The sequence below is a fragment of the Podarcis pityusensis genome (genome assembly GCF_964106645.2).
Source record: "Podarcis pityusensis genome assembly, chromosome: 7".
Taxonomy (NCBI): Eukaryota; Metazoa; Chordata; class Lepidosauria; order Squamata; family Lacertidae; genus Podarcis; species Podarcis pityusensis.
In genome coordinates, this window is record NC_138031.1 from 69,574,883 (window position 1) to 69,593,503 (window position 18,621).

The following is an 18,621-nucleotide window of genomic DNA, read 5'->3' on the forward strand; positions in this document are numbered from 1 at the left end:
AACACGCTACTCTTACTGCAGTGCACACACACACTATAATTCTGTCCTTTACTCCTTTGTCTTTTTCCTCAAAATGTACTTTTGTTTCTGAAATGTCTGTCTTCTAACTACATGCCTTTTTTAACTAGCACGTGTTTTTGGCACAAGCTAAGGGGAATCCATTTTGTGGCGGGGTGATTCAAGAGAACACTAAGCAGCTGGGGGTACAATTGAGACAAACTTCCATGTGGCTCCCACACACGCTTTGAACTTTTGTTCAACTGCTAAGCAATGCAGTACTAAGCACTCAATTCAAGCCTAACCATCAAGAGAAATCCAAGAATGAATTTTCAATCGAGAATTCATTAATTCAGATTAACTTTAATTCAAAGGGATGGAATTTGAATTAAATATGGATTGAAGGTCTTTGGCATTTTAAAAAATCCCAGATTGCATGAATGTACATCTGTAAGGTGTCTTCATGCACACCAGCCTGCTCATTTGTGTGCAAAGTATATAAGCGGTGCATACAAATATGTGTAGATGAGGAAGAATGAACTATGTTTGCTATAGAGCCAGACCTGGGTGGAATCTAGACACATATAAAAAAAAATGTTGTGAAAAGCAAAACAAGAGTCATAAGGGTCGTAAGTTCACTATCTTCTGTCAACGCCGGAAGGAGTCTTCAGAAGGGTCATTTTGAGTAATAGTACCGGAGGCTTTGTTAGAGCCATCCAGAGCTATCTGTTTGTTTTTGCAATAAATCCTCCTTTTTAATTACCTACGTCCTACGCTTACTGTGTTATCAAGTTGGGAACCTGGACAAGCCCCCACAAACCCTCATTTAATTTTTCACTGATATTTCCCCAGCCCTTCTCCCGTTTTCATGGTGATTTCTTTTTTCACCCCCTCCCCACAAATAGCTGAGTGGGGGTGAGGTGGAATGGCTGAAAAGAACAGCACAGCACTCTCTTGATAGCCGAAGGAGCACTGATCTATGGAGAGTGGATCCAGACATAAAAAGAGACTACTCGTGTTCTCTACGCTACAGCAGATTGACCCCAGTGAGCATTTGAAGTCTCGAGCGGGGAGAGCACTCTTAAGGAAGGACTATAAATAAAAAGCAACCTTTGGTCTAAAATCCACAAGTGTCTTCACTAGGATGTGGTTGAATAAAACATCATGTCCTTTCAGCAGCAGGTAACAGACTCTTACCGCTCCCTGATGGATGCACTTGAAAGCAAACTCTCATCTTTTTCTTATTGACAAAGGTGACCCAGAGGAAGGCTGAACGCTTGATGTGGGCAATCATGTCGACGTATATGTTACTCTCATATATGGAGGAGAAAGGAGGAGGAGGTGAGTGGAGAAGAACAGAGGGAGACGACGTAGTCTCAAGTCCCAGGCAACTGAGAAGAACTACAGTACTTTTCAAGTCCAAATCTGAATTCTTGGTGTTATGCTCATTGTGTTCAGAAACTCATGGCGATGCGAGGGGGTTTCATGCCTGACACCACCACCCCACCCCACCCCACCATAAATGCCCAAACACATCACTTTTTGTTGTTGTTGCTCGGGCTGCATTTTATGAATGTAGTTTTTACATAATGAGCAGCCCCAGCCTGTCATACAAAAATCTGCCAGGGACAAGAGGTGAAATGTGCTCTGCGCAAGATGAGATGGAAGAATGTTGGACTAACCTTTCAGGGAGAAAGGTTTCATGCGTCTCCTTCTGCTGGGCTGGTTTACTACAAGCAGAAATCTGTTTACATGGCAGGGAGCACTGGAAAATAGAGGACCTCTTGCATTCTGGTGTGCTACGATCAGGAATTCTACCACTATATTCTATATAACAACAACAACAACAACAACAATTTATTATTTATACCCTGTCCATCTGGCTGAGTTTCCCCAGCCACTCTGGGCGGCTCCCAATCGAGTGTTAAAAACCATACAGCATTAAATATTAAAAACTGCCCTAAACAGGGCTGCCTTCAGATGTCTTTTAAAAATAGGATAGCTGCTTATTTCCTTGACATCTGATGGGAGGGTGTTCCACAGGGCGGGTGCCACTACCGAGAAGGCCCTCTGTCTGGTTCCCTGTAACCTCACTTCTCACAATGAGGGAACCGCCAAAAGGCCCTCGGCGTTGGACCTCAGTGTCTGGGCAGTGTCTGAGACACTGGAAGGAAGAAGGTTGAAAAGCAACCTCAGGCAAATGTGCTTACCTGTTCCCCTCCATTTCTCCCTGTTTATCAGGGACGCTGCAAATTTTCTGATATTCGTCCCTGACGAATAACTGCCGCTATTTTTGTGTCCCATTATTTACCTTTCTTATCCTCTAACCCAGATCCCTAGAAATTAAAACTCACCATGCGTGTGGTGCTAGCGGTGGAAGAAGGGGACGGAGGAGGATTTATGCTAGCACACAAGTGCACATGCATGAGCAAAAAAATGCCCCAATTATTTAATATCTCCCATCCCTTATTCAGACAGCAACTGGTGCTGAATGTGTTTTGAATCCCAGCTGTTCTGTGATACACACAGCCAGATCCATTATGAGATTAAGCATTCTATTAAATGTTCTTTTTCTTTTTTCTAATAAAAAAGGGGAAGCGTTGTGATCAGTTTGCTGACACTCCATTCTTCAGAAGCCAGTACAGCAGGGCAGACAGTTGCAGAGGAAATGAATATAGTTTACAGGAAGCAGAGAAGTGCCTTCGGCAATGCATGAAGGGGGACCGGGCTCAGGCAGACAACAGGAATAAAACAATCACACAATAGTATTACCAGTTTCATCTATGAAAAGTTTGAACTCGTGTAGTTGTTGCAAGCATGTAGCCAGATCAGAGCTCATTGCTGACTTCTCTAGGGTTTCATTTTCTTTATCTGGTTCTTGGGGGATGACTTCCTCTATATTTGCTTGGTTTGTTCCTGCACTGCTATGTAAGTTTCTTAATATGGATCGATAATAAATACTGCATGACTTATATATTTTCTTTGGCTGCTTTTAAAGGGCAGAACAATGCTCAAAATGTGAATAATTCAGGGTGAATAGAATCTAACATACATTTGATGTTGATAAATGTGAGTTATTAACATACTGTGTCTGGAGCTTAATAGAAACTATGTATTATATTTCGTGCATTTCATTACATCTGCTGAATTTGAGGTGCCTTGGTGCAAAAATGGGGACTGCTGCTTTTTTCTTTTCTTTTGCAAATAAAAATAAAAATGTTTACCTTGGAATGCTCTCATTCCTGACTACACTTGCCAGGGACTTTAGATGAAGGCCCGAGATAAGATGATGGAGAGAGATTGTTGTAACAAGATGCTTGTAACTGGATGATGGTTGGTTTAATGAACCCCCCTAGGTTGCCTTGGGGGACCCAAAGAAATGGATCAATAATAAGGAGGCATGTAACTAATTTGAAGGGTTGAGTTTGATGCATCTTACAGCTTCTGGTTTCTATATCCCTCATCTCCACATTTGATTTCGGCAGTACAACCGGATGAGCATGAAAAGTTCAGGTTGCCTTTTCAGCTTCCACCAGCCCCCTCCCCTCTCTTCATAGCCACTAACACATCAGCTGCCTGTCTTTTCAAAAGTTACCTCTGCATTGTTATGATGGATTGACAGTGCAGTGAGCTTCCATCAATGTCAGTGATCTGAGGAGGAAGAAAAGGATACAGGAAGTCTAGTGAGTGCATACGTTCGAGGATGGAAGAAAGGGCGGTCAGGAAAGGCAAGTGACAGAGTGTAGAATATTAATGATAGAAATAAAAAGAAACAGAATGCCATGTCTTCCCCCTCCTTGCCACCCGGGAAAGAAGGCTAAGAGACTCAGTGTGCCAAAGCGAAAAGGAATACAGTCTGTGAAACAGGAAGGAGTTGTGTGTGTTCACGGGTAGGGGAAGGGAGGAAAGGGACCCAGGAGAGAGGAACAACCTTGCTATTCCTTGCTCTCCTGTTCTTAACTTTTGCTGACAAATACGCTGCTGAAACAAAATTTCCATTGTGCAGTTGTGCTCCGCTTCTATGGTGGCCCCTCTCAGTAGTGTCCAGGGGCAACTGACACATTTTGTGTAGCTCTGGGGTTTTTCTCTCCAGAAGTAAATGGCAGCCTTTCATTCATATTGAAGAAAAGGAAGGGGGTGCTTAGGTACAATGTTGGGGTTCATGCAGCGGCGGAGGAAGCTGCTCGGGCACCTGGAGTGGCATGCCCAGGAACGGGGCAAGCCACCCATAGGGGCGGGGTGAGGAGAGCTACCTATAGGGGTGTGGTACACCGTGGGGCCTCCGGAGTCTGCCTGCCTCCTCCCACTCAGCCGCCCTACAACTGGGGGGTGGGAGGCAGCGGATGGACCATTTGGGCAGGAGAGACGTGTGGTTTAGGCACGCTCCAAGCCCCGCGGTGAGTGCTGCCTGGCATTTTGCCACCCCCCCTCAGTGGTGACACCTGGGGCGGACCGCACCCACTGCACTCCCTTCCTCCGCCCCTGGGTTCATGTATACAACACATACATCCCAATGCTGATTGTGTGCCTGACTGCAAATCTGGCAATCCAAAAGCCACTTATGTGTTATGTTTTCAGCATGGACCTCTTTCCCCCACACTAAACATTACTGAATAACATGTTGACATTTCCATTCCACCTTAAGGAGCAGACGTGTGGAACTGTTCCGAGTCACATGTCTGTTTACATTCCAGCACAGCTTTCTGGGAACTTCCATTGTGTATAGCTTTTGCTTTTCCCTGTTCTCTCTGAGACGACGATAGAGAGAGACGACATGTTTCTTTGTCCTGATTTATGATTAATAAATCTGTAGTTGTAGTATGCTTCCACAAGCCTCACGCCTATTCTGCGTGTGCAGTTCACTCTGCTGATAGTGTGCCCTGGCTTTGAAGCCCGGGTCGCTGATTTACGTCAGAACAGATGCCGATGGTCCTCACAGCGGAAGGACTGGAAGGAGATGGTCCAGATGCATGCCGACCAGTGGCGTAGCGTGGGGGTACAGGGGGGGGCCGGCCGCACCGGGCGCAACATCTGGGGGGCGCGCACTCGCACTCGCAGCTCTCTGCCCCTACTAAAATCCACAGGTTAGGGGGCGCAAATTACTTGCCTTGCCCCGGGTGCTGACAACCCACACTACGCCACTGATGCCGACAACATGTGTTTCATAAAGGTAAAGGTAAAGGTAAAGGGATCCCTGACCATTAGGTCCAGTCGTGACCGACTCTGGGGTTGCGGCGCTCATCTCGCTTTATTGGCTGAGGGAGCTGGCCTTTGTCCGCAGACAGCTTCTGGGTCATGTGGCCAGCATGACTAAGCCGCTTCTGGTGAACCAGAGCAGTGCATGGAAACGCCGTTTACCTTCCCGCCGGAGCAGTACCTATTTATCTACTTGCACTTTGACGTGTTTTCAAACTGCTAGGTTGGCAGGAGCAGGGACCGAGGAACGGGTGCTCACCCCGTCATGGGGATTCGAACCACCAACCTTCTGATCAGCAAGTCCTAGGCTCTGTGGTTTAACCCACAGCACCACCTGCGTTCCATAGCACATGTTTAAAACGTGTTTCATTTGAGTTTGACTGGGCTGAGACTCCCTGTGGCATTTCCTCATCCAGAGAAAGACATGTTTTCACCTTGCAGTGCGCTGGGTGGACCTGAACCAATCAGTTATTGGGAGTCTGGACAGGGAGCATCGCATCTGAGTGCAAGAGTCTGGGTGCATGACCTTAGTCCTCCCAGTTACACAGTTCTACACTTCTGCAGTCTGAATGATTGGTTCAGTGAACAGTATCGAGGCAATGGGGCTACAGTATTAATGAGATAAATCCTGTCTACTTTGGCACCTTGTCTTTATTATTGTGATTCCTACACTGCAGTAGACCTTTATTTTACTGTCCAGGGAAATTTGTTTTCAATGAAACAACAGAGCATATATATATATATTTATACCTGAAGCCCTTTTCCAAAGCGTTTCTTTGATAAAGGAGGGTAGTTGCAATCCCTTCAGCATTTCAGAGATGAAAGTAAGGGCACTCCTGTGAATGTGGAGCTATGGGGTTGGCCCAACACAATCCAGGCTAAAAATGTACCACAAGCAGAATACGGGAAATAAAGTGTATGAAGAGATAACTCTAGGTGACTAGAGTAAGTGAGGAATGCTGCCCATTTTTTAAAAAAAGAAAGGGGGAATCATCTTTTTGTGAAAGAGCTACATGCCCAAGGCCATGTAAAAAGACAAAAGCACGCAAGACCTGGAAGGGAATCCACATACACAAAATGTATCCTTGTATTCCACAGTTGGTGAATCCAGGCAAAAATTTCTACTCCACATCGAACAGATGCTACCATCCAGGCAGAAAACAGAATGCCATCTGCAAAGGGGAAGGGGATCCTCCTTGAATATATGAAAGACTCCGGTGAAACAAAGCATATGGCTCTCGACGTGAGCCAAGCCACCTACCTCAGGGAATAAGAAGAAATCATTCGAACCTTTCCCATTCATCTGAAAATGATTTCCCAAACTCAGCTATACATTGTTATAATCTGTATCCCAACTGCAAAGCACAATCCATGCATCGAAGCCCACGCAGAATACAAATTCTCATCCCTTTACCACAGGTTTTTAGAGTCTCGATCAATTTGCACATACTTTAGACACTTTCCATAAAAAATAAATAAATCAGATGGTGCCCCCGCCCTGGTTCTCCACCCTGTCCTCCTCCAACAAGTGGAATTCCATTATTTTATACGTATACCACTCTTCATCTGCAGATCTTAGGCACTGATGGAGGAAGAGGAGTGTGTGGGGAGCGCACCGCCCCCGACAGCATGATCCCAGTGGGGTGCCATCACAGCTGCCCCCCCCCCCCGCACTGGGCACCACGACCCTGTGGGCGGCACGCCCCGCCCCTGGGACGCGCACCAGCCCCACCCTGCCTGCTGTCTGCCCCCCGGTGCCGGAGCATGAAGCTCCACCACTGATCTCAGGGCAGTTCATCATCATCATCATCATCATCATCATAATTTATTTATACCCTGCCCATCTGGCTGGGTTTCTCCAGACACTCTGGGCGGCTTCCAACAGAATATTAAAATAAAAAAATCCTTCCAGTAGCACCTTTAAGACCAACTAAGTTAGTTCTTGGTATGAGCTTTCGTGTGCAAGCACACTTCTTCAGATACACTGAAACAGAAGTTGCCAGATCCTTCTATCTGTAACAGAATATTAAAATACAATAATCTATTAAACATTAAAAGCTTCCCTAAACAGGGCTGCCTTCTGATGTCTTCTAAAAGTCTGGTAGTTGTTTTTCTCTTTGACATCTGGTGGGAGGGCGTTCCACAACGGTTTCCATGCCACTTCACTGAACCACCGGCTTCACTGCGCAGATGCCAACCTGATACAGCCTTTCCTTTTGCTATTCATAATCCCAAGACAGCTGTGAGGACAGCCCAATCCAGGGGAGAGATCCTGCCACATGCCTCATTTCTCTAACTGACTATTCAATCTGCTAATCAGAATAGTTGCCTCCCCCCCCCCAGTCTAGGTTTTTGAGGTTCTAGGAACTTGCTGTAAGGCTTAGTTTCAAAGCAGCTAAGCACAACCAGCTGATCTCTCTCCTCACCCCAATGCATTTAGCACCTGAGTTTTCTAAAGTTACCGTATTTTTTGCTCTATAAGACTCACTTTTTCCCTCCTAAAAAGTAAGGGGAAATGTGTGTGCGTCTTATGGAGCGAATGCAGGCTGCGCAGCTATCACAGAAGCCAGAACAGCAAGAGGGATTGCTGCTTTCACTGCGCAGCGATCCCTCTTGCTGTTCTGGCTTCTGAAATCCAGAATATTTTTTTTCTTGTTTTCCTCCTCCAAAAACTAGGTGCGTCTTGTGGTCTGGTGCGTCTTATAGAGTGAAAAATACGGTAAGTCTCTCTGAAGTGCTGTCACAAAGAGGGGGTGAAAGAGAATGCCTCAGAACATGCACAGAGGGACTGTATTATTCTACCAATAATGAACCACATTTAGCTTTCAAACAACTCGGTTTAGAGATAAACAGATCCATGACAGAATGGGGCTAAAATAGTGTCAAATCTCACCTTTGAACCTCCATCGGCACTGCCAGGATTCTAGCCTCAACTTGGGGGGGGGGGTCTCAGTATGTGCCCAGGCTGCCCTCAGTATCAGTACTTCCACATATAGTGGGTGGAGGGATTTTCTTTTGAGAAGAACTTCTTGTGAGTGTTTTACTCTACTTTAAATATTTGCACATTCTTTTGTGCATTTGTGATTATTCAGTCAGATGGGGGACGACTTCTTCTTCTCCTCCTCCTCCTCCCCCTTCTCGCTTATGACTTCATTACTGATTTGGGGTGGACACATGCTTTATTTACAAGCAGTGCACGCCCTGTAACTTCCTGCTGAATGTGCCCCAGGTGACAGGAATGCAGTAAGATTGGGGAAGCATTGCAGATCAACTAATATAGTATAATGATGTGTGGACTAGAGCAGGGGTAGGCAACCTAAGGCCAGGGGGCCGGATGCAGCCAATCGCCTTCTCAATCTGGCCCGCGGACAGCCTGGGAATCAGCATGTTTTTACATTAGAATGTGTGCTTTCCTTTAAAATGCATCTCTGGGTTATTTGTGGGGCCCGCCTGGTGTTTTTACATGAGTAGAATGTGTGCTTTTATTTAAAATGCATCTTTGGGTTATTTGTGGGGCATAGGAATTCATTCAATTTCCCCCCCAAAAAATATAGTCCAGCCGCCCACATGGTCTGAGGGTTGGTGGACTGGCCCATGGCTGAAAAAGGTTGCTGACCCCTGGACTAGAGGAAAATAAGGGTCTAGTTCTTTTATAATAAAAACATGATAGCAGTTTACAGACTATTTATTTATTCTTTTCCCAGTTATGTTTTCTGTGCATGTGAGAGAGAGGGAGAGGTGGCATGAGAGCTTTCTTTCCTTCCTTCCTTCCTTCCTTCCTTCCTTCCTTCCTTCCTTCCATCCCTTCTTCCCTTCTTCCTGAAGGAGCATCTCCACCCCCATCGTTCAACACTGAGGGCCTTCTGGCAGTTCCCTCACTGTGAGAAGCGAAGTTACAGGGAACCAGGCAGAGGGCCTTCTTGGTATTGGCTCCCGCCCTGTGGAATGCCCTCCCATCAGATGTCAAAGAAATAAGCAACTATCTGACATTTAGAAGACATCTGAAGGCAGCCCTGTTTAGGGAAGTTTTTAATGACTGGTGTTTTAATGTATTTTTGTTTTAATGTATTTTTAATCTTTTGTTAGAAGCCGCCCAGAGTGGCTGGGGAAACCCAGCCAGATGGGCGGCGTATAAATAATAAGTTATTATTACCGTATTTTTCACTCCATAAGATGCACCTGACCATAAGACACACCTAGTTTTTAGAGAAGGAAAGCAAGGGGGGGAAATACAGAGTGCGTGAGGGAGAAAGATCCCCCTCCGCGCTGGCTCTTGGCTGCTCTCATGCAAGTCACAGAGCCCCTTGGATGGAGGGAACTCTAAACAGGGCTCTAAAGTCCTCTTCTCCCACCTCGCCTCTCCCCACCCCCTCACTCAGGTAGGGGATGCTCGTGAGGGCATTAGGACGCTATGCCCCCGCTGCTCCGGGAACCAAAGTCCCCAGCTCCGCCGCTGCCAGGGACAACACATTCACTCCATAAGATGCACATACATTTCCCCTTACTTTTTAGGAGGAAAAAAGTGCGTCTTATGGAGCGAAAAATACAGTATATTTCTCGGCAAAAGTCATCATTGCCAGGGTTTATGAAGGCACTATTCGGAAATGCTGCTAACACCAAACAAATCAGCTGAGAAAAGGACTATGTAGTACTATTTTAAAGAGATGTTTGCACATTGTTCCTTCGCCACTTCAGCTTCTCAGACAGCGAGAATCGAACAGGAGTCAAAGCACATTTAATTGCATGTGTGCTCATGAACTTCCTTGGCCCTACTACAGGAGAGTCTTGACTTCTAATTCTTGTTTCCATCTGACAGCGTTTTATAGCAGCATATAAACTTCTGCCTCCTTTTTTCACATTTCAGTGCATCTTCGTTCAAGATTTACGGTGTACAATAATACTAGAAAACATTATCCCTTTAAAGGGGGGGGGGGAGAGAGAGCCTGATTCAAGTATTTACATTTTATTTTCTGTTCTAGAGATCCTGCCAAATGTCATATTCTTTGAATCAGAAGAAAAGATACCTTCAGGTTAAAATGCTACCATGCCCATCAATCACTCTGGTGAGCGGCTACAGCACACAAGCTGCTATAAATAATTCCAGCTCAGCTTCTAGCTGATAAAAGATTGTGGGTTCCTACTTTTGTAGATACTAGTTAAGATTTCACTGGCTGATGTCTCACTAGGTTCGTTGGGATACAACAAAGAATGACACCTGATTGTTCATCGTTTGGCCCAGTTTGCACATCACGGTAAACTGTGGCTTACTGGGACGGTGTGAAAGTGTAGACTCTCAGAGATAAGTTTGTATCTGCTTGGCTTCTCACTGGTCAGTTTGGCTCCTCAGAACCTAGACCCTCTTCACTAACCCTGAGCTGTCAACTCGAGAGTACGTGAGGTTGGTTGGGGATACCACATTCTATAATCCACTATGGGATAAAACCAGCATCAACTTGGGCAGCTGCCATGGCTTCAGCAGCAGCCATTGCTGATACCTGCCTTGCACTCACCTTTTAGAATAACAGAATTGTGGAGTTGGAAGGGATAATGAGGATCATCTAGTCCAACCCCCTGAGAAACCATGGCGCCATCAGCACTACACTCGAACCAAACTGAGCTATCCAGGCTGCATTTTTCTCCTTGTGCTCCAGTGAGAGCTGGGTGACTTTCTGGCACTATTTAAATTTGCTATTTGTCTCTGACAGTGGTGTTGCCCTGTCACTGCATCCCAGTGGGGACTGACATTTTAATTTTCACTAGGCCTGAAGAAATACTCATCAGAGCTGCCTGCCATTGACAGGCAATCCCACCGTGGCAGGGGGTGGGGTGGGCACAAACTGGAAGATGGCACCAGAGGGCATGTTGCATATTGCCACCCAAACCTGGATTCATCTCTGGATGAAATATGCCTCTTAGACAAAGATCAAATACCAACATTATATAAATCAGCATCATCTATCTACACAAACCCATTGTCACTCATAGCTCCCACCATTTAGTGATGCATTAAAAACTTATTTGTGTTGACTCTGCTATAATCAATGAGACATTTGCATACGGCACCCCTATTCTAACACTTCAGCCACTTCCAATAACGCATTTGCTTGTCTTTCATGCCCCATGGCTAATTGTTCAATTACAAGGATGTGAGTGGCTCTGACACCCAAGAAGGCTAGTTGTGATGTGCTCGTGGCCATGGAATCAATGACATTTATATACCATGTGTCCATTCCATACTTTGCAAAACAGAGTGCCATTCACACTTAAATAAATAACTTCAAAAAAATAACTTCAGGGCCTATCACATTTCTTTGATCAGACTCAGATCCTAGTATCCATATTTGAGCTAAGAGACTTCCTCTGCAGTTTATGGAATGAAGACCTAAGTATACACTTTAGGTCTTCCAAGGGACAGGCATCGGCGCATTGGGAAGAACTGTACACAGTTAGAACACTGCTTTCTGATTTTCCGGGTCCTATCTCCATAGATCCAAGTCACAAATGGGAAAGATCACACTGGCATGTCCATCATGATGATGGCTACATCACATTATTCAAATGTGAGTATGCTCCATTGCAGAATGAACACTGCTAACACACACACACACACACACACACACACACACACAGTTATGAATAATAGGTTGGCAGTACCTTTGCTTGTGTAGATTGCAAAGCTAATGGCTGAAGTGGCCAAGAAAATGGCTCTTAATGGGAACTAATGACCAAGAAAGAGCAAAATTTCCCAGAAATGTGAATCTCATCAGAGCCAGGGTTTGTGGGGGGACAGAATACTTCCCCTGTGCCCACTTAGAATGTTTCTTTCTGTTTGTGTGTGTGTGGGGGGGAAGAACAGAAACAGGCGGTGGGATAGAAAGGTAGAAAAAAACTTCAATTTGAGATAGAGAGAAGCAGAAAGCTGAACAGTGGCGTTCACCTTTTTTGGGTGCTGGTGTGTCTCCGGGGATCTGATAGGAGGCCGAGGATTTGCTTGGAAGGGATGTTAACTATGTGCCTCTCCACCTATGCTCAGCTTGTATATTTGTAAACAAACCCAAATATTACAGGAACACCATATAAATCACACACATGGTGATATGCATGGGCTGAGATAAAGTGGAAGATAAGCCAAGTTGACAAGGTACAAATGTAAGATAACAGGACTGTACAGACCTATCCTATTAGCTGATGGAGGAAGCACAGGTGCGATGCACAATCTGAATGTCTGCAGGAACATCAGAGCATGAAGCAAACAATTCTTGCCGTGCAACAGAACTGTCATTATTTCAATATTCTGCATTTTAGTGATGCACTGTTACTAACAATCAAGGCAGGCGTCAGCACCTGACATCCTCAGGCAGCTGCAGGGGACCCAAGCACCGCAGCATATCCCACTGCTCTGATGCTCTGTAGGCATTCAGATACCTACCAAAAGTCTCCTTTCTGGTTCTCCAATAGGCACTGGTTGGCTCAGAGCATCCATCTAAATTTCTTACAATCATTCTGTCACTTTATCCGGGATGAGAGAAAGGGCTGGGAATTTTAATTTCCCACCATGCCTGCAAAGACAGTCATCAGAGCTGCTTACTACTAACAGACAATTGCATCAGGGCATCCACTGAGTGGAGGGGGAATTCTGTGAATGGCCCACTTGAACCTGGAGCCAGCCCAGTTAACAATCAAGAGGCAACACATTGAAACCCTGCCCGAAATGTACCTCTTGTTTGCTTATTCCATGGCTATTTGCAGCCATGGAAGGAACAAGCAAACCAACATGGAAAAAGCAAACAAGAGGTACATTTTGGGCAGGGTTTCAATGTGTTGCCTCTTGATTGTTAACCGGGCTGGCTCCCCATCCAACACTGTGCTGTGAAGACTCAACTATCAGGGACTGGCTGGATGAAGAGAAGGGGTGGGTGTCTCCATCCCAGGAACCCCCCAGGGATGGCACAGAAGCAGAAGACTTGGACCCAGAACAGTGGTGGTGAGATTCCAGCCACACCTCAGAGGATGGTACAAGCTGGGAAAGACTGGAAGCAGGGAGCATGAGGGATAATGAGGTGTCCAGTTTGGATGCAGGCTCCAACAGAGAAGACAGAGGGGAACCGGACAGGGCTTCTCCTTGTCTTCCTGAATGCTTCTCTGCCAGCAGCTCACAGGCTCCACTCATTCCCAGATCATGGAGACCGCTGCATGTTGCCGAACGACACACCAGGCAGGCAGAGAGGGAAATGCCTGCTGCTTCCCATAGCAAGCGACTACAGGGGTGGAGTTCTGATGGAGAAGGCAAAAAAGGAGGGGTCAAGCAACTTTTCTATTCAGAGGGGTTTGCCTTGCTGAGCCTCCTTGTTTTGTTTTCCCTTCCTTCCTTAATAAAGAAACTAACTGCTCGCTTAGTGATGTATGGAACTGAGAGCTGGACCATAAAGAAGGCTGATCGCCGAAGAATCGATGCTTTTGAATTATGGTGCTGGAGGAGACTCTTGAGAGTCCCATGGACTGCAAGAAGATCAAACCTATCCATTCTGAAGGAAATCAGCCCTGAGTGCTCACTGGAAGGACTGATCCTGAAGCTGAGGCTCCAGCACTTTGGCCACTTCATGGGAAGAGAAGACTCCCTGGAAAAGACCCTGATGCTGGGAAAGATTGAGGGCACAAGGAGAAGGGGACGACAGAGGACGAGATGGTTGGACAGTGTTCTCGAAGCTACCAGCATGAATTTGACCAAACTGTGGGAGGCAGTGGAAGACAGGAGTGCCTGGCGTGCTCTGGTCCACGGGGGTCACAGAGAGTCAGACACGACTAAACAACTAAACAACAACAACAAACTGATTGCTAGTTTCACGTTTCTCGCTCTCTCTGGCCTGTGGGTGACCTGACAGGCCCTGTGACATCAACACTGGGAAATAAAGATGGTGTGGCATTGCCTCAGCGATGGGGAGACATCCCCTGTCTTCGAGCAGCTCACAGCACCGAGCAAGAAGCTAGGCTCTGCGGCAATGCAAGCCTGTCCTATCTTCCCTTGGACACACACCGCTACCCCAAAGAATTGGCAAAAAGGCAGTCCCTCTTCACAGTTTGTGAGAAGCGCTACCACATTAGGGTGGATGTTTCAGCTTAGTGGTAATATATGTGACTGCTCCCAAGCTGATCTGCTTCCAGCTTCCATTTCTGAGTCCTTGAGTCATTCTGGGAAATACGGTTGCAAATTCCAGAATGAAGTACTGTTTCAGACTGCAGGAGTTAGGCAGCAGTTCCAGTGCTTGACTCTTACTTTCTCAACCTGCTCATCTCTGTGTCAAATCCATCCATGGCCAAGCAGCTGATTGGCAAGCATAGGTAGAGGCCATCTACTCTGAGGGAAAGAGTCATAGCCCCAGTGGAGAAAGATCACACTCTATGCACCGCAGGTCAAGAAGCAGCCCCAGAGATTGAAGATGTTTCGTCCACAAAGTCTAAGAGGTCAGGTTGAATCAAAAACTGCTCAGATCAAACAAGCGGTGTTTGATCTGAAAATGGACACTGTGTTCTTTCTGCTTGTAGATGTCCTCCCCGATAGTTACAGAACCAGAACTAAAATGGCCTTTTGTTAGAATCCACAATTGCTGTAGTGGAGCTGTGTAAGGAGTCCTCTCTGAAAGTGAGCCCCCACCTGGCTTAATCTTTTACTGGTATGGCATGAAACAAAAATTGGTAGATCTAGTGTCCTCTCTCACCCTCTCCTCTCTGTTATATCTAAGGCCTTTTCTCCATTCTGTATAATGCATTTGTAAACATGCATATATAAAAAATACTAGTAGAAAGACAATAATCCAGCACGCCACTTTTATTCAGTATTAGGAGCAACAGATACAGAACTAGGTTAAACTCCCTAAACTAATGTTGGTTAGATTTGGGGAAACATCTTAGATCAGTAAGCTGGTAAGCTGCTACCGTTGCCAGAGTATGCAAAGTTCCTTACAACTGTACTTTTTTTGAATGCGGGAGGGGACACTTTGGATCCAGGAGCCAAGAAGCCTCTAGGCTGCACTAAAAAGTATGACAGCATAGAAACTCTAATTCTAATTTCATGGAATCAAATTACATTCCCCTGATCTATTTGTTCCAAACTTGCGCACTGAACTGGATTCTGCTATATGATGCTCCCAAACTGAGATGAAAGCTGTGATATATCTAGCTAACAAGCCCCGATTTAAGAATCAGTGTGACATGCCATTCTTTTTGCTGTCAAGGACTTTGAAATATCTTAAGCTAAGCATGATCACCCCAGTCCAAAGCCTAACACAGAACTTTCCAGACTTTTCAAGTTGGTGACACACTTTTTAGACATGCATCATTTCGTGACACAGTCATTCAGGCTTACTAGCAAACCAGAGGTTAAACTAACCCCTTTCCAGCGTTCGTGCTACACATTGCAGTCAACACACTGACTAACGTGTCGCGACACACAGTTTGGAAAGCTCTGGCCTAACATGTGTATTGCAACTGAGAGAGCATATTTACTTCTGCAATAGAGGCCCCACCCCCTTTATCCATAGGTAAAGGGTAAAGGGACCCATGACCATTAGGTCCAGTCGTGGCCGACTCTGGGGTTGTGGCGCTCATCTCACTTTATTGGCCAAGGGAGCTGGCATACAGCTTCCGGGTCATGTGGCCAGCATGACTAAGCTGCTTCTGGCGAACCAGAGCAGCGCATGGAAACGCCGTTTACCTTCCTCCCGGAGCGGTACCTATTTATCTACTTGCACTTTGATGTGCTTTCAAACTGCTAGGTTGGCAGGAGCAGGGACTGAGCAACGGGAGCTCACCCCGTCGTGGGGATTTGAACCGCCAGCCTTCTGATCAGCAAGCCCTAGGCTCTGTGGTTTAACACACAGTGCCACCCGCGTCCCTCCTTTATCCATAGTTAATCATTAAATGAAGAGACTTAGTAAAGATCTAGGACACAAACAAACAAACAAACAAACAAACAAACAAACACATGGCTCTGTGTAAAGACGTGCCATAATAAACTGAGACTAAGTTCACACGAAGTTTTTCACCTACCAAAAAAATCTGAGTTTTGTTCGCCTTACTTGCCACTCTGAGGAGGGTAAAGGGTGGCAAGGCACTTTTAAAGAGTAGAGAAAGAAACAGAAAGAATGTGTGATACTTTGCACATCACACTTTTTGAAACCTTCCTTGCAAAAGTTTTTACATAGCAGAGCAGGGTGTATATCTAAGAAATAATACAAGCCTGCACACCCAACATAACAAACTTCAGCAGTGTGAATGTTTTCCTCAACTTTGAACAGAAGTGTTTGAGGTGGCTCACAAAAATGATTGTAACCTCCCCACCTTGTAATAATATGCCTGGTCGCCTGGGGACAATTTGTACCCGCTTCAGGTGAGCTTAGCACAAGCAACTAGAGGGATATCAGTTGCACAGTTCTATTTTTAAAAAAACAATAATAACGTTATTATAAAAGCATACATATACAGGTTCATGGAAAAACGGGTATTTTGGGGTAATGTTTTAGTGTTGTGGACAGGAGTCCAATAGAACGGGGGTGAACTTAGCCAATGATCACACCCAAAGGACCAAACAGCTTATTTAGTCATGGCAGAAGGAACAGCTTGATTAACACCCAAAGATTCTGCGCAACTCTGAGGAGCGCACAACACATATTTATACAGTCCCCAGTTCATCATTGCATGTGAAGAATGCATGATCATGATTGCTGTAGGTTACATACACATAACATTGAACAGAGACATGAGTTTCAACAGAAAACCTTGTGGTCAGTCTTCCAGTCAGTCTCAGGGAGCAATTCCCAGAGTCCTTTGCCACTGCCTTCTAGGACTTACCACTTTTAAACTGAGGAACAGTCTGAAACATGTGACACAACATAGTCTGACAAGAGGGAATAATAAATCACGCACAGCATCGTGTTACTCAACATTTTAACAGAGCACAAATACTTCCAAATACTAATACAGGAGCTCTTAATAGGAAACCAAGGCAGTTCAACAAAGAGTGTGCTGGAGAACATGAGGACCAAGTCTCAAATCATATCAGTTTATATGCAACCCTCTTGTAATCTGTGACATTTTGTGACTAAGCACACACCTCAGCAATTCCTGGCTTTTCAACCAAGCCTCCTAATATTTATGGCCTTAAATACATTTGCTGATGCACCTTGGAGTGAGGGAAAATAAAACATCGAATATTAAATCTCCAAATCTCTGAACAGTATCTATTAAAATGCTTTCTTGCAGCCAGATCCTGGGAATTGCCTAAATTAATGGTATCTCTGTTGCAATTAAGGGACAAATGGTGATTTTGTACTTAATTGCCATTGGTTTTCTTTATGCAGCAAAACGGTTTCCCTTGTTAAAGATATACAAAAGATCTAACTGCGGCTGTTACCCTGAACATATTTGGTTACAAAAAGTAAGGCCACGTTCCCCTTCCATTTCCTGTGCTGGTAGCTCAGGTACTGAACTACACACCCCCTGGCGTTCTCCTGCCATGACCATAAAGCAGCAGTCTTTGGAATAGAATTGGCATCCCATTTTGTCTCGTCAATTCAGAGAGACTTCTGAAAACTGCAGAGTACGAGGTGCTGAAAAACAACTTACCTTGCCAACGTATTGATAGTCAGAGCCCGTATACTCCTCTAGAAGAAAGAACTGATTCCACATCCAGCTTCTTTTGGAGCGATTCAGTTCTTTCCTGTTGTTTCTAGATAGATCCAAAATCTTTGGGTTTTCTGGAAAGCCACTAGTCCTTTTGGATAAGGGGGTGGAAGAACTTTGGTGGGGATGACCAACCCAGAAGAGGAGCCAGAAGCAATGATAAGTTCTCATTGTGGCAGTACAAAGCAAGACTGAGGCGGTGATTTGTCTCTTCACCTTAATGCGAACTAGTTTCCTGTGCTGAAGACAGTCTCATTCCCCCTTTGTTTCTTAATGCTCTTTGCTTGGGTCTCTGTGGAGTTCTGAAATGAAAAAGAAATGACAATTTATCAAGCATTTGCAGGGCTACTTAGCATTCTATGTGACAGCAAATACGACAAAAAACGAGGACGTAATTGCCACAAAAAGAATCCTGTGAGGCTCTCCTCCGTTCTTAAATGTTACAAGTAGCCTTTTACATAAACTGAAGGCAATATCTCTGTTGAGTGGGAGGAATAAAACACATTTAATTTTGCTCCTTATTCCACTTAACTTAAAAAAATAAACCCTAGTTTGGACAGCTTTGTTTGACTTTGTGGTGATTCCATTTGTAGAATAGCAAGGAAAGATGTTTTCAGCTGGTAGTAAAGGATACACTAAGGGCTATGAACCCTGCTCACATTGCTTGCCAACTCTGTGTATCCTCCCATCTGCCAACACTCTGTCCCCCATCCCACCCCCTCAGTTGGGGAAGACAGAAGAATATGAACC

General features: G+C 45.3%; 1 protein-coding gene across 1 annotated transcript in view; it reads right to left on the reverse strand.

Moving 5' to 3' along the window:
- CDH6 (cadherin 6) overlaps positions 1 to 18,621 on the reverse strand; it is a 176,205-nt gene that overhangs the window by 58,376 nt on the left and 99,208 nt on the right. The window contains exon 2 of the mRNA XM_081014768.1: positions 17,815 to 18,173. Within this exon, the coding sequence (XP_080870894.1) occupies positions 17,815 to 18,042 (228 nt within the window). The 5' untranslated portion in view covers positions 18,043 to 18,173. The remainder of the gene's footprint in view (positions 1 to 17,814; positions 18,174 to 18,621) is intronic.